The 17,259-nt window shown below is 43.9% G+C and overlaps 1 protein-coding gene across 1 annotated transcript in view; it reads left to right on the plus strand.

Annotated features, from left to right (window-relative positions):
* The first annotated feature begins 8,245 nt into the window (after positions 1-8,245).
* LOC133447307 (trafficking protein particle complex subunit 11-like) overlaps positions 8,246-17,259 on the plus strand; it is a 45,949-nt gene continuing 36,935 nt past the window's right edge. The window contains exons 1-6 of the mRNA XM_061725952.1: positions 8,246-8,476; positions 9,351-9,575; positions 10,913-11,082; positions 13,792-13,862; positions 13,946-14,060; positions 14,159-14,258. Of these exons, the coding sequence (XP_061581936.1) occupies positions 9,366-9,575; positions 10,913-11,082; positions 13,792-13,862; positions 13,946-14,060; positions 14,159-14,258 (666 nt within the window). The 5' untranslated portion in view covers positions 8,246-8,476; positions 9,351-9,365. The remainder of the gene's footprint in view (positions 8,477-9,350; positions 9,576-10,912; positions 11,083-13,791; positions 13,863-13,945; positions 14,061-14,158; positions 14,259-17,259) is intronic.

Raw genomic sequence — 17,259 nt, forward strand, 5'->3', positions numbered from 1 at the left:
TCACCTGTGCAGAGCTCCTCCTCCTCCCCCTCCTCCTCATCCGGAGTGTATTTACAGGAAATCACATGACCACTGATGAGAGAGAGGTTTTCAGTCTGACTCAGACACTTTACCAGCAGCAGCAGAAGAACTTGACACACGTGGAGATGACATCACGGAGCAGATAAAACGCTGGTGATTTTCATAGAACCTGCATCAGTTGTCAAAGAGCCACGTTTTGGATTCTGGGAGAAAGAACAAGAACAGAATCATCAGGAAAGAACCAGATGGACCTTAAGTGGTTGGTTTTGCTGCTTGCAGATGTTCAGATGTTCTCCAGAGCAGAGACGGCTGCAGGAGACGGCAGAGCCAGGACTGTTCAGCTGAGCAGCCGGTATTTTCCATGTGGTGACGGAGCTCCGGTCCTTCTGGACCAGAGAGGAACCACAGACACAGAAGCTGCTGCTGAGGTGACCAGCACATCTGCTGATGCTGGACCTCATTTGAACTCTGACCCCCCCATAGAAAATCCAGGGAGCAGCTGCTTCAGAAGTCCCCACATCAGTAAAAAGAGTCCACCTGTGTGAAATGTGTTGTCTGTATAAATACAACTGCTCTGTGAAGCCTCAGAGGTCTGTTAGAGAACACTAGTGAACACCTGCAGTCATGGAAACCCAGCAACACCAGACAGGTCAGGGAGGAGGGTGTGGAGAAGTTTGAAGTAGCGTTAGAGGAGAAAAGAATCTCCTGGAGCTGCTGAATCATCACCTGAAAACAGAGAGTACGGGTCAAGCACAAACCCACCAAGACACGTCCACCTCAACTGGCAGGAGAACAGCAGTTAGAGAAGCACCCAAGAGGCTCATGGTCCTCTGGAGGAGCTGCAGAGATCCACAGGTCAGGGGGGGACAAGCTGTCCACAGGACAACTATTAGTCATGTCCACAACCTGGCCTTCATGGAAGAGTGGCAGGAAGAAAACCAGAAGAAGTCTGGTTGCAGAAAAGCTTCTGCAGAAGACGTGATCCTGGGGTGGAGGTCCCTCCACCTTCCAGCAGGACAACGACCCCCAACAAACAACCAGCTCCAACGGAAGAGTCAACACGTGTTCATGTGTCAGACCAGCCAGTCAGAGTCCAGACATAAAGGAGGACTCACTCAGGGACACGTTGTCTTTGCAGCGTGCACTACTTTCCAGCGCTCAGTACCGGCTCTTCTCCAGTCTTCCAAGGACTGTTACTGCTTCCAGCTGAAAATCCTCCCTGTGAATAATTCAGACAAATGACATTTCTAAAACTCCATCTTCCTTGTTCTGCACTCGGGTCCTACAATCCACCCGGGACAGAAACTGTGATTGCAGCTGGAAACTTCCTTCAAGTTTAGTCTCCACAGGACTGTAGACAACTTTCCTGGACGTGGACACGAGAGGACGACTGAGGACAAACTGAGGAGACGACGATACGGATGGAAACCAAAGAACCCAGAACTGTGGAGGCCCAGCAGGGACGAAGATGAAATACATACATAAATAATAAATTAAATGTGAGTTCATATCATTTTAAAACATGTACATTTAATTCAATATGTATTTCATTGTTTCATGGATCCTGTCTTGAAGAACATCATGAAATCATTTCAACCGTCACGACAGTTCGTCCACAGACACAAACATCTGGTTATTTTCTGCAGCAAGTCCAGACAAATGGATCCCAGATAACGGATCGATGCAGAGCCAGAAGACAAACTCAGTCAGGAGCGTTCAGGGTTTTTGGATGATGTGAAAGACGACTCACGTCTTCATGTAGCTCCAGCACACGCATGAGCACTTCCTGAGTTGGTAAGGTGAGTGAAGGACAGGAGAAACGTCACAAACATGTCCAGAGCTGCTGAGAGAAGTTGTGAATGTGACTGAAGAAGCTTTGAGGAGAATCCTCCAACCCCAGCAGCTCCTGCAACAGTTGCACTTTTATCCTGCACAAACATCTCAGATGGAAACCTGCCTGAATTCACCACATGTTCCTGTACGTCTGTGTATGTGACAAATACATCTGTAAACTTTATAAATTACCAGTTTTCACTTCTGCTATTGTACACAAAACATTAGAAAATTTTAGTACAACCTTAAATCAACAAAAGTTGTTAAAGCAGGAAGAAAAACTCACAAAATGAAATGAAATGTTCCAACAAAATCAGTTCATCCTCAAGTGTTCAAAGATTTTTCCAAAAACACATTTGTTTGTGTAAATGTACTTGTCTTGTAAAGATAAATTCATTTCAAATCAATGTTTTCAAAAACAGCTGCTAAAGTCATGTGAGCATAACGTGGGACTGCAGGCAGAACGATGAGAAAACGACTCTCAGTCCAGGTCGGGACGTCGCTGGACCTGTTTGAGGTCAATCATACGTTGCAATTTACATGTTACTATTTCATGTAGTCGGATGAACTCTTAGACATCCAGCATCATTTTTACCGGGACTTCCACCCTCTTTTTAGACATCTCATGGATTTATGCATATTGGAAAGATGCTGATTCATTCAGACTCAATCAGAAGCTGTTTTAACACGAACTGTAAGCTCAGTCTGGGAAACACAAATGTTTTTACCTTTTCCTCATCCTGTATATGATAATAATAATAATTAAAGATGCAAGCAGCGATGAACGGGCCCTCGCACTCACGGCCACCGCCCCCCATAAGCATATCAGAAATGACACCACCCACGACTCTCTATGTCAAACCATTCAAAAGTTATAGCAGAAAATAGGGACAACCAATCAGAAGAAGGGCGAGGGCTAATTTTTCAATTCAATTCAATTTTATTTATATAGCGTCTAATACAACCAGAGATCCAGAAAATGAACATAAACATAAGACATAACATAACATAACATAACATAAGACGTCAACAGCACACAGCAGGCCTGTGGAAGCAGCAGCGGGATGCCCAGAGGAGGGGGGGGGGGGATGGGGGGATGTACCTGCACACCAAAAGCTTCTGCCAACGACGAGCAAAGTTCTGAAATAAACTGGGGGCCTCTGTCAGACGTGATGTCAGACGGGACACCGAAACGTGAGATCCAGGCACCCAGGAAAGCACGCACCACATCTTTTGACCCTGTAGAGGACAGGGGCACTGCCTCGGGCCACCTGGTGGTACGGTCCACCATGGTGAGGAGGTGCGCGTAACCCTGCGATGGAGGAATCCATGTAGGCAGGTGGAAGCAGCGACCGGGAACACAGGCCAGAACGCAGCTCCCGAGGCGCCGGCCTGCAAACATGCACAAAAGAGAAAAAAGGGGGGCCGGCACAAGAAACTACAGGAGCGATGGACAAAAACGATAGCTATGAGATATTTATAATAAATAAAAATGGAAATGGAGAAGAGAGGAAGGGAAAAGGAGAGGAGAAGAAGGGTGAGAGGCACCGCCCAGCGGATCATGTTAGTGCCCCCCTGCAGCATAAGCCTATAGCAGCATATCTACCATAAAGCTATATTTGAGACTAACTATTATAGTCTTGTTCTATAGCTACAACTATGACTACTGACTCTAACACACTAGAGTTTACATTACCTAGACATTTACCAACACCAGCTAGAAGTTTACTAACACTAACTATAGGCTTTACTAAACAGAAATGTTTTAAGTTTAGTTTTAAAGGTGGAGGTGGTGTCGGCCTCCTTAACCCAGATTGGAAGTTGGTTCCATAGTAGTGGTGCCTGATAGCAGAACGCCCGCCCTCCAAATCTACATTTAGATACTCTAGGAACTACGAGTAAACCTGCACTCTGAGAGCGGAGAGCTCTGCCAGGAACATAAGGCACTATCAAATCTTGTAAATACTGCGGAGCTAAGCCGTTTTGGGCTTTATATGCAAGTAATAAAATTTTAAATTGGATTCTGAATTTTACCGGTAGCCAATGGAGCGACGCTAACACTGGAGAGACGTGGTCTCTCCTGCTGATTCCTGTCATCACTCGTGCTGCTGCATTTTGGATCAGCTGGAGCCTATTCAGCAAATTACTTGGACATCCTGCTAATAACACATTACAGTAATCTAGTCTAGAAGATACAAACGCATGAAACTAGTTTTTCTGCATCACTCTGCGAGAGGATTTTCTTAATCTTTGCAATATTACGGAGAAAAATCAACTCCCAGATTTACAGGGCACACAAGCGCGCGTGACAGGCAATCGGCCACCAGGTTTGTTTTACCCGCGACATGCCGAATGTCTGTGGTGAACTCTGAGATGGACGCTAGATGGCGCTGCTGGCGATCAACGGCTTATGGTCTACATATGCCGTGAATGAACGGCCTTCTAAGAAAAAACGAAAATGACGGGTGGCGAGGTACAGCGCCAACAACTCACGCTCAAAGACACTATACTTTCGCGGTCAGGTGTCCAGTCCACTGGGTCACAGCCTTTCTTTTTTTGCAAGGCTCCATAAAGCGGCTGCAGGAGGTGGGCGGCGCGAGGGAGGAAACGGTTATAAAATTGAATCATACCCAAAAACTCCTGCAGCGCCTTAACCGAGGCCGGGCGGGGGAAACTCTGAGCTGAAATCCGGTGCCCTAAAAATCAATAACCGGCAGGCCGAACTGGCATTTAGCCGGGTTGACAATAAGGCCGTGTTCATCTAGCCTCTGGAAGACTAGTTTGAGGTGTGCCAAATGCTCTTCTGTTGAGGAACTGGCCACCAAAATGTCATCAAGGTAAATGAACACGAACGTGAGGTCTCGCAACACAGAGTCCATCAGCCTCCGGAAGGTTTGCGCTGCCCCCTTCAGGCCAAAGGGCATGAGCAGAAATTCAAAAAGCCCAAACGGGGTAATTAAAGCAGTCTTAGGCACATCCTCTGCTCTCATGGGAACCTGGTGGTAGCCGCATACTAAATCCACCTTTGAAAAGATGGTTGTCCCTGCTAAATGCGCGGAAAAATCCTGGATGTGTGGGACTGAATAACGGTCGTGCACTGTGACGTTGTTAAGACGGCGAAAATCCCCACACGGGCGCCACGAACCGTCTGCCTTCGGCACCATATGAAGCGGTGAGGCCCAAGGGCTCTTGGAGCGTCTAACTATTCCTAAACGCTCCATAGAGGCAAACTCCTCTTTAGCAATGGCTAATTTCTGTGTGTCTAACCGTCGAGCAAAAAACCGGGGGCCCTGTGGTGGAGATGTAGTGCTTGACGCTGTGCCTGGTTGTCTCGGTGGAAAAGACAGGTTTAATCAGCCGCGGGAAATCTGCCAGCAGACGTTGGAACACGTTACCTGCTGCTAAAAAACTAGCGTGTGCTAGCGGCCCAGATCCCCCAGTCTCACACGGGAAAGTCATAAAAGTCACTGCATCGATCAATCGGCGATTTGCAACGTCCACCAGCAAACCGTTAGCACACAGAAAATCAGCACCAATAATAGGAACAGCAACACTGGCGATGACAAAGTCACTCTCAAACCGGCGTCCGTTGAAACAAACAGTCACTGACCGGGTCCCGAAAGTGGTGATGGAGGAGCCGTTAGCCGCGTTTAACGGCGGTCCGTTACCTCCAGTCGACCGGTCCGTGGCGGTCGGCGGTAGGAGGCTCAGCTGGGAGCCGGAGTCCACCAGGAAACGTTTCCCCGATGCAGAGTCTGCAATGAACAGCAGCTCTTGACCGCCGATCGCTGCTACTGAGCGCCGGTTTCCCGTCGGCTTGAACTGACACGGAGGGACGCAGCGTCTCGCCTTGGCGCCGAAGCGTTGATGGAAGAAACACGGATCTGTCCCGCGTCGTCTCTGGGTCTTCACTGCAGCCACCACCGCTGGGTCCGCGTCCTCCGACGTCGATCGCTGGGGGTTTGTTGCGACGTGGTGAACGGCCAGACTCCGGGTAGCGAGCAGGACTCGATCCGCTTCCTCAGCCAAGCCGCGGTAGTCGGCTGTTGCGAGGCAGCTGGAATTCGCCAGCGCTGGCGGGCAGTGGCAGTTGGCGCAGGAAAATATGCGGAAAAAGGAATCCGCCATCGTCGGAGCTCAGCAGTAAAAGCATCTGGTCCATCAGCTCCACCGCCGACCTGTCAGCCAAGCCCGGCAGGGAGAGTAGTCTGTCCGCTCTCTCCGAGGCGGAAAGGCTGAACCTCCGGAGCAGCAGCTGTTTCAGCGTGGCGTACTTGTCCCATCGCGGGGGCGCACGAAGCAGCTGCAGGGCCCGCCGAGTTGACTGTTGGCCCAAAGCGACGACGACAAGATGATATCTGGAATCATCTTCCGTGATTCCTCGCAGATGGAACAGCTGGAATGCTGTTCCATCTGCTGGAACCAGGAGCCGGGGTCCTCCTGCCAAAACCCAGGGAGCCTCAAAGCCGCAGAGGAACTTGCGGGCGGCGGAGGCTGATGAGATGAGGACGAGATGTCTTCTGTTTCCTCGAACATGTTCAAAAAGGGGTCACCAATGTGGCAGGATGAGGCTCGACTCCAGAGGTTGGTAAAACAGGACTTTATTCCCAGACAACCAACTGACAAAAGAACTGATAGTTGACAACTAACTGCTGACAACAGAAAACAAACACGCAGACACAGACACACAAATAACAGTATTATTAAGCAAAGAAGCAAGTTTTATTTTAGTTTTAAACTTCATTTTATCCAATGGGAAAATGATGAGAGCCAAATCTCGCGAGAGTGTGCTGCTCAGACAGAGACAGGTCTCAAACAAAGTTCATTTTCTCCTAATCTGTCGGTCTGAAAATTGCCATTTTGGTGTCAGAATGTTCAGAAGGTTTGTGGCTTTTGAAAAATGGGTCCCATATTTACTTAGGTTCCTATGGGGCGAAGGAATTGGTAATAATCTGTGCTCACGTTCACTTTTCCCATAGGACTCAATAGACTCAGGACCTACTTCCGGTCTCCTAAAGGGGCTTGGTAGTCACGTGACACAGATACAGGAACTCGAACCGTAGTGGGCTGTCTCTTTTATTGAAGGTCTCTGGTGTGAGATCCATAATTGTGTCCTCCACACAGCTACTATTTTGACGGTATTACACTTTACCTCCGCTTCCGGTCTGTCCGCCGTCATATTCATACAACAGAAACGAAAAATTAAAAAAGGAATTTGTAAAAACCAAATTTGGGCCGTTATTTGATTTGGTTGTTTGGTTTTTTGTTTTTTTCGTGCTGACAGCAGAAACCGTTTTTCCGTTTTTAATTTAAAGGAGCTGTATGTAAGAGCAATAATAAAACGAATCATAAAATGACCCCGATATGTCAACAGACATTTAAAAATCATGTTCATTTCAAATACTTATGTCACTGACAACAGCACTCAAGCCAGGATATTCCAGTTTAAAAAGAGCAGTTGCAGCCCTCAACTGATGTTTATGTTGTCATTTTTTGTTTTGGCCTGAAGCTCCACCCTCCACCTATCTCCCAATCACCAAGTCAGTATTGTTTCTGAAGCTCCACCCTCCACCTATCTCCCAATCACCAAGTCAGTATTGTTTCTGAAGCTCCACCCTCCACCTATCTCCCAATCACCAAGTCAGTATTGTTTCTGAAGCTCCACCCTCCACCTATCTCCCAATCACCAAGTCAGTATTGTTTCTGAAGCTCCACCCTCCACCTATCTCCCAATCACCAAGTCAGTATTGTTTCTGAAGCTCCACCCTCCACCTATCTCCCAATCACAAAGTCAGTATTGTTTCTGAAGCTCCACCCTCCACCTATCTCCCAATCACCAAGTCAGTATTGTTTCTGAAGCTCCACCCTCCACCTATCTCCCAATCACCAAGTCAGTATTGTTTCTGAAGCTCCACCCTCCACCTATCTCCCAATCACCAAGTCAGTATTGTTTCTGAAGCTCCACCCTCCACCTATCTCCCAATCACCAAGTCAGTATTGTTTCGGCATCCGGGTTGCCAGCTCGGCTCTAATTATGGCAGCCATGGCAGCCTACGTTCCTGCTGCATTCTGCAGCCAACCTGGCAACCTCTGGTCGGGGGGAGGAGGGGGAGGGTACACTCAACAATATTTTGAAAGTGACTGCAGTACCAGTTTTGGACATTTCTTACAGACGGCTCCTTTAAAAGGAAAAAATGAAAATGGGGGCGCTGTTTCCATTTTTTTCGTGTTTTGGTTTTAACAGATTAACGGATTATACTTTAATACCCGGAGCTGGCTCCATGTAGTGTCTATTGTGTTCAATAATAAAAAAAAAAAAAAAAACATGACGTGTGCGCTCTTTTATTTTGAAAAGCCGAGCCGGATGTGGCGTGTCCATCCTCCCGGAAGCAGCTAACTGAACTAGCCGCCGCAGCCGCAGCTCCGCTGGCCTGCAGGATCTAGTTCCCCCCGGTGATACAGCTGGTGTGGTGGTGTTAGGACCAGAGGTGGATGTTAGTAGAACCAGCTCGGGGAATCACGAACCACGTGGCTTTAAAGGCCGTTATTACCAGCCCCGCGGAGCCGCTAGCGGCTTCACCTGCCCTGCCTTCAGCAGCTCACCTGGAGTCATGCACCTGAGGTACCAACACCGACCCATACAACACCGAACATGAACATGTGTGTAACTGTACTGGGGAGCTGGAGCAGCTGGAACCAGCTGGAGCCGGGGCCACGTCCTGGTTCTAGTCAGCTCAGTTAGACTGTCCCAGTTCCGCTTTCCCCGGGCTCAGTTTCCCTGTGAGCAGAAATGTGTCATAACCCCGCTGGAGCGACGCCGTTTAGTGTCGTGTCTGATGTAAACAACTGAACTGTCACTGTCACTGTCTGTTAGCAGCTGGGACGGCTAAAGTACCGGTCACGTGACCTGAGGGTTCAGAAACCTCAGGTCACGTGACCTGCACGTTAATGTGCAGAAACCTGAAAGTTAACGTTCACAAACCTGCACTTTAACGTTCCTAAACCTGAAAGTTATCGTTCATAAACCTGAAAGTTATCGTTCATAAACCTGAAAGTTATCGTTCATAAACCTGAAAGTTATCGTTCATAAACCTGAAAGTTATCGTTCATAAACCTGAAAGTTATCGTTCATAAACCTGAAAGTTATCGTTCATAAACCTGAAAGTTATCGTTCATAAACCTGAAAGTTATCGTTCCTAAACCTGAAAGTTATCGTTCATAAACCTGAAAGTTAACGCTCATAAACCTGCAAGTTAACGTTCATGAACCTGCAGGTTGACATTCATAAGATCATGCTCCCATCTTTTACCTTGTTTGTGTCGAGACTATAACCACCAATTTCCAGTAAGAAATTAGATTTCTAATTTTGAATATTGAAAACTCAGCTTAACTCCTAAACTCTTGCTAACTATGAGCATTGTAATGAAATGAAGCATTTTAGTTAATCCTCTTGTCCGCGGGTCCATGTAATGGATGTTTCTCCCTGCTCCTCCTAGGCGGTCCTGCTGAACATGGTGATGGCTGGCTCCCAGTGGGAGCTCCCCCCAGAGCTGTGCTGCCGGCCCATGGCCTTCGTGGCCCTGACGGGCCTGGACGTGGTGTTTAACGCCGTTCACCGGGCCATCTGGGACGCCTTCTGTGCCAACCGCCGCGCCGACAGAGTCCCCATCTCCTTCAAAGTGCTTCCAGGAGACCACGAGTACCCCAAATGTCGCACCAAGGTGAGGAGTGAGCCCTCTTCTGTCAGACAGCTCCTCCACCTGGAGCAGAGGGGAGGATTTCTGCTCTGCAAAAACTAAAAATCTTACCAAGAATATTTGTCTTATTTCTAGTTAAAATGTCTCATTTTTAGTCAAAAAATCTCATTACACTTAAAACAAGAGTAATTACCAGAAAAATAACTTGTTATTTGACAATTTTCACCTGTTTCAAGTACATTTTCACTTGAAATAAGTAGAAAAATCTGCCAGCGGAACAAGATTTATCTTCTCATTATAAGTAGAAAAATCTGCCAGTGGAACAAGATTTTTTTGCTTGTAATGAGAAGATAAATCTTGTTCCACTGGCAGACTTTTCTACTTATTTTAAGTGAAAATCTACTTGAAACAGGTGAAAATTTGAGTTTTTGATTTGAGAAAAAAGTTATTTTTCTGGTAATGACTGGTTTTAAGTGTAATGAGATTTTTTGACTAAAAATGAGACATTTTAACTAGAAATAAGACAAATAATCTTGGTAAGATTTTGAGTTTTTGCAGTGCGTTGAAAAGATCGATTTTCAGATTCTCATATTAATTCCTAAAAATCGATTCATATGTCTAAAGATTGATTTATGTTTTTTTTTTTTTTATTTATTTATTTATTTTTTCCATCATTACGTTACAACTTTTGGTATTTTTTTGTTTACGCCCAAAAAAGGAATGTTTTGTTGGACACAAGAATAACTGGTGCCATGTTTTTGCTTTTAAATATGTTTAAAGGTATGAAAACATTAAAGTTTTCAGTTATAATTGCATAAATTGTCTATATTTCTTGGCTTGACATACCGTCTTGGAGTTACATTTGCATAAAATGCTAAAAACCAAATAGTCAAATGTGGGGAAAAAATAAAACTGATTTCATCCGTCTCTGTTTCCTCCCTGGATCTGTTTGGTAATTCTGCCCCACGATGTTTCTGAAAGCAGTTCTATCAGCATTCTGGGAGCTGATTGGTCCGACTCCTTACAGCATCATTAGCTGCAATACTTGCTGTTGAATCTCAATATAATACTAGTATTAATATGTTGCAGAACTACAGTCATATAATTCATGCAACAGCTGAAAAAACAGTTTTAATAAAACTAACCCAAATCAATATCGGAATCAAAGCGTGATAATCGATTCGGAATCTTAAGAATTGAAATAGAATTGATTCTTGACATTTGAATGGATCCCCAGCCTTACTGGACTCCCTTTGTTGAGTTGTTTGTGTACATAAAGAATTCCTGTCCCACGCTTGTTTGAACAGACTAAAAGAAACCGTGTTTGTTGAGTGTTTCTGAAGTTTCCCCTGTGTGTTTAGCGAACGTCCTACGAGTGGTACATCCCTAAAGGCATCCTGAAAACAGGCTGGATGAACAAACACCTGAACCTGGTTCCTGCGCTGGTGGTTCTGTTCTACGAGCTGGACTGGGACGACCCGCAGTGGAAGGAGAAACAGTCTGAATGTGCCACTAAAGTGGAGATCGTCAGGTACGTGACCACCGCCGTGAACAAACCATCATTTGATCCAAACTACAAAGATGCACGCAGATTGATTCCTGCTGGAGAAGAGCAACAGTTAGGGTTGCCACCTTTCAGAAATAGAAATAAGGGACGCCCTGATTTCAGCAGCGCAGGCGCCAAAAAAAGGGACATCCCCAAAACTTCTAAACTGCATAGAAATGTATTTATTTTATATGAAAAAACTAAATGCTTTGATTGAAAGTTTAAAGTGCTTTAATAGCATTGAACTTGCATGACTGCACAGATAGACAACGATTTATTACTATTTATTTCAATAATTCAACCTGAAGGGTGAAACTAATATATTACATAGTCTCACAGTCTTACATGCAAAGCAAGATATGTTAAACCTTTATTTCTTACAATTTTGATGATTGAATTGTTTATTGATTTCATAAAACATTCAAATTTTTTTAGATTTTTTATTTGGGGTTTTCATAAACTGTGAGCCATAATCACCAAAATTATAACAAATAAAAGCTTGAAATATCTCACTTTGTATGTAGTGGGAAATAATATTTGTTTCACCTTTAGTTGAATTTACTACGAATGAAGTTTTTCAATATATTCAAATGTTCTGACCTTCACCTGTATATTATGACATCAATAAAGTATTGGTTCAATACGGAACGCAATGTTTAATTCCCAATTAAGTAACGATTCTGTATTTTAAGGGACGGGTGGCCACCCTGGCAACAGTGTTTACATGCACAGCCATATTCTGATCATCAGCTTTGTTCTACTACGAGGTGTGTAGATGTTCAGATGGAACAGAGCGTAACCCCCGTTATATCCCACTGTCTTAGTTCTGAATGCATGTTGCTAGACGCTGGTTATATTTAACGTATTTAACGTATTCACTGTACAGTGAACGTTGGTGGTGGTGTCGGTACACACCGCTGGTACTGCACTGCAAAAACTCAAAATCTTACCAGGAATGTTTGTCTTATTTCTAGTTAAAATGTCTAATTTTTAGTAAAAAAAAAAATCTCATTACACTTAAAACAAGAGTCATTACCTGAAAAATAACTTGTTGTTGGACAATTTTCACCTGTTTCAGGTAAATTTTCACTTGAAATAAGTAGAAAAATCTGCCAGTGGGACAAGATTTATCTTCTTATTACAAGCAAAAAAATCTTGTTCCACTGGCAGATTTTTTTACTTATTTTAAGTGAAAATCTACTTGAAACAGGTGAAAATTGTTGTTTTTTCCAGTGACTTTTTGACTAAAAATGAGACATTTTAACTAGAAATAAGACAAATATTCTTAATATTTTGAGTTTTTGCAGTGTGAGGTGATTACATGTCTTTGTGACATAGAAGTCCAGCTACTTCTTACCCTGGATTCACACTGAAAGAGCCACAGGCGTCCGGTTGCCATTCATGAAAGCTTGCTGCGAGAGGCGTCGGAGACCACGGAGGCGTTGGAGGCATCGAGAGCGTCGATTTGAAGTTGAAAAATCTCAACTTTATATAAATGAGCAGCGGCGACGCCGAGGCAGCGTCCAATCACAGACCGGGATTCCTGAAGCGAGAAGCCTCAATGCAGATTGTACTTTCATGTTCACACAAACGTACACTCATTCACATGCGTACAGGAGCAGAGCTGTCACTAACACACTTATTTTATCAGGAATTCATATTATTTCATCCAGCAAACTGACATTTTTTGCTGATTTGGCTGCCATTTTTACCTGAACTGATCATGTGAAACAGTAACTGATGGTTGAGGAGCTGGATGGTCCCAACGATTTTATTTGCTACATCGATCCAACGCAAAATAATTAAAAACCGTGCTTGTTAATCACAAAACACAGTTTAAAAATCATGACCAAATCCGCTGGGACCCAGTGTGTCAGTGTTCACTGCAGACAGACTGCAGCTTCATGATGGTTGATGTTGATCCAGGACCAACCTGGTTAAGGAGCATCAAACTCACTCTTATCTACACGGAAATAACATATATATATATATATATATATATATTAGGACTGGGCGATATGGACCAAAAGTCATATCTTGATATTTTCTAGCTGAATGGCGATACTCGATATATATCTCGATATTTTTTCTGTGCCTTAATTGGGGTTTCCCCCAAAGCATTATAGCATAGCATCTCTGTTAGCTTCATTTTTTTTCTGAGGCAAACCCTTAAAAAAACAGTCAGTTTTAATACAAAGCCTCGTGCCAAATGTCACACAGGTTCCTTTATTAACAGAGGTCTGCACAATATCAACATGTATAAAACAAATGAAATAAAAATAAACTGCCTGCATATATAGAATAAAAATGCTTCTTGAATAAAATAAAACAAATATCCCTTTCCTGCATAACAATTAAATTAAAATACACTGTGCAATTAATACAATGTAGACAGTAACAGGCAGACTTTTCCACTGAGGTTGACAGTTGTGCAAATAACAAAACATTTGTGCAAATCTCAAATAAAACATTCAAGTCAATTTGTCACAAAATAAGCTATATCAAAATAATTTTTTTTTTTTTTTTTTTAAATCGATATAAACGATATTGTCTCGTACCATATCGCGTTTGAAAATATATCGATAGATATAAAAGAAAAGATCTGCTCCTTTAGCCCTGTCCACCTGAGTACAAGGACAACATCCTGGTTGCTTTTTCTCTCCATTAGTCTGAGTGTTGTTGTCTCACCTTTAGGACCAGTCTCCAGGGGAGGAACACCAAGGTGGCTGTGGTTCTGATCCAGAAGAAAACCCCTCTACCTCCAGGTAAGTGCTGCTGCCGGACCAGTGCGTCAGACGTCCATGTTTCCTGATGGGAGTTTCCTGTAAGCTCTGGTCCTTGTGTGCAGGAGAGGACCTGGTTGCATCAGAGAGAGCGTCAGCTCTGTGCAGCGCGTGTGATCTGTCCGGCAAGAGCCTCTTTGTCCTGCCCCACACCGACCACTTGGTGGGCTACATCATCAGGTAGGTCGACTCTGACGCTGGAGCAGAGCTGCTCTCGTAGGGGAGGATTCTGGGAACGTCGTCTGAATGTTTCTGGTCCTGCTCATGTGTCTGTACAGGTTGGAGAACGCCTTCTACGAACACGCTCAGACCTACTACTACACGGAGATCCGCCGCGTGAAATCACACAAAGAGTTTCTCAACAAGACCACGCACCAGGTACGCACAGGTGGAGCAGTGTGACTGAAACACATATCCATACGCCACTAGACAGGCAACAAAGGGCCGCTTTTCACTTCCTAAAGGCTGAATTATGGTTCTGCGTTAAACCTACGCCTTAGTAGGGGTGTAACAATATATCGTGCCAAGAAATATCGTGACACAAAAACGTCACGATACGTGTCGTGGAGGTGACAATCTGTATCACGATATTGGATTATTAATATTAATCTATTGTGTTGAATAGTAACGTGCAGTGTATTTGTGCCGACCGCGCCTCGACCCGCAGACCAAAATCTTCCTCCGCTCAGAAGAAACTAGTACCGTTTTGGTCCCGATCACGGGACTCTTGCAGGGTTTTGAGCTCTGAACTTTTACTTATGTAAGGCTGGTGTAAAGTTAAGCCTTACCTTATTAAATTAAACCTTTTTGGGGTGGTGAGTAGGATAAACACGGGGAAACTTCTGCTGAGTTCCAGTGTACTTTAATGTCCCTCAACAGTGTAGGATTTTAGAACATCAACACAGCACCTAGTGCCGTACTGTGGCGTATCACTCCGCCCAATCTAAAACAGACTAATCACTACAGATAAACTGACTAGTGTCATTATAGTCCCTGATTTACATCAGAATATAAAGAATATATTTATAAAATAATGAAATAACCTTCTTAACAAAAATAAATCTCCTCTTACACTTATAAGGTGAGCATGAATCAATCTGTTTTATGATGTAAAATTGTATGTATTTATTTACTTTTATTTATTTAATTTTAGTTGTTAAATTTCTGGAAAAGAAAAAAGTTAAATCATACATGAGAGAAACTATTCAGTTTGTGGGTAAATATTTGTACTTGTATGAAACTGAAGATCATAATGCAAACCTGACATTTACTTTTAGTTCAGTTTGTGGAAAATGGTTGGCCTGGCTTTCTTTTTAAAACTTAAACAGTTATAAAGCTTTACAAACTGGAACAATAGGACAAACACACAGCATTGTTTTGTATTTTGTGTCTTTCAAATAAAAGACATTTTTTTTCCAGTCATATGTTCCTCATTCAAGGTTGTTAAAAAAATACTGCTATAATATCGTATCGTTATCGTGACCTCAATATCGTGTATGGTGAGATTAGTGTATCGTTACACCCCTACTCCGTAGGGTACACGGCTACGCGGGAGTCTCTCTATAGTCTACACCAGGGGTTCTTAACCTTTCTGACCTTGGGGCCCAATTTTTTCAGTACAGAGTGGCCCGAGGCCCGTTAAATATTAACGCTGTATAGCAGCGAAGGTCCAGAACATCATAATAAATATATATATATATATATATATATATATATATATATATATATTCAAGTAGCCTCATAGTTGTATCAAGATCTGCATCTGACTGTTATATTAAAAAAGTACATATTTGCCCATTAACATGTGTAACTTCAATTACACATTTTTTTCTCTTAAAAATAAAATAAATAAATAAGATTTTATTTTATTTTTCAAATGCTATCTTATTTTATTTCTTTACCAGCAGTTTGAATTTCCCCTTTTCTTTGTTAATTGTCTCAACACATTTTTATAATAAATTAATATAAACACATCTTAGCAATTTAAAAGTTTTGCAGTTTTTCTTTCTTCCCCTTAATCTTATGCCCTCACTTTCTGTCGTTCAGTGAGAGAACTGAGCTCTAACTTCTCCTGCCAGGACTTTAAATCTGGGCTGGATGGTGTCAGGTTCTCATGCACATGTGAAGGTGCTCATTGATGAACCTGGAACATATTTAGTTTTAATTATGTTCATTGTGGAGAAAGCTGCTTCACAGCTGTATGTGGACCCAAACACGTTTAAGATGGTCAGCTTATTTTCTGTGACTTCACTTCAGACTTGAGGATATGTTTGATGAAAAACTTTGTGTTTTGTTTCAGTGGCGTTTTACTTTCGCACTTTGAACGCCACGGTCTCTGAACGTATGAGACACTGGTTTTGTCCCAGTGGGAAGACTGAACAGGATGAATCTGTCCATTCCGGGTTGAACTTCCCTTTCCACCTGTTAGGCTTCTCATCTCTGTAAGAGTCAAGCTAATTACTTACTAAGTAACTTACTAAGTTTTATTTACATTAATAAGTTGTCAGGACTGCGCGTGTCGGATTTCATCCGAGCCTGATCAGCTGAGACGGCCGGGCAGAACCCGCAGCTCTCTGGCCGCTGCAGCAGAGTCACTTTCCGATGCTTTTGCGAGCCCGAACAACAGTCCAGTCCAGCAGACACATCTACATGTACAATCCTTCAGCAGTAACGATGGAGCCCACCGCCCGAGCGGCACCGACCTCCCCGGCTGCGCGGACGAGTCAGGATAAATGATCACGCCGCGCTCGCTCGCTCTGGGCGCAGACCCAAGTAATCGATCCCCGATCCTGGCGGATCTAAACCTACTCTGTGCAAAATGAAGGATTTTCTCTATAAATACACACCATTTCTCTTACTATTACACGTACAGCTAGCTGAGGGTCTTCTTCTCCTCATTTGGTTGGGAGTTGCTATGCAGTCCCGCGGCCCCCGCGGCCCACACGTACAAAACTGAATTTTTTTCGCGGCCCACTAGATGGCGCTCGCGGCCCAAGTGTGGGCCGCGGCCCTATGGTTAAGAATCACTGGTCTACACCATAGCCTGACCTGCACCTCCCAAAAATTGTAACTACACGTGGAGGCGACGCAGACCGAGAAGGCTGTGATTGGTTCGCTTTGTAGCAACACATTTCCGGTTCCGGTTCTCTCTCGGTCGTCATTGTTCACCGTGACCGGAAAAGCCGGAAGCTAAACAAAGAATCAACTAGAGACGACGATAACAATAAAATTGTTGTAATTCAGCCACATTGGAGGGTTTTCAAGCAGGAATCGCCTTTTCTTTTCTCTGGAAAAGAACGCAAGCCCCTAGTGCTCTGGGGGGGTACTGCACCGTGGATAAATGGAGTGACGGAGAAGTCTGAAGGGTTCACGACAGCGT

This window comes from Cololabis saira, chromosome 7 (genome assembly GCF_033807715.1).
Source record: "Cololabis saira isolate AMF1-May2022 chromosome 7, fColSai1.1, whole genome shotgun sequence".
Lineage (NCBI taxonomy): Eukaryota > Metazoa > Chordata > Actinopteri > Beloniformes > Belonidae > Cololabis > Cololabis saira.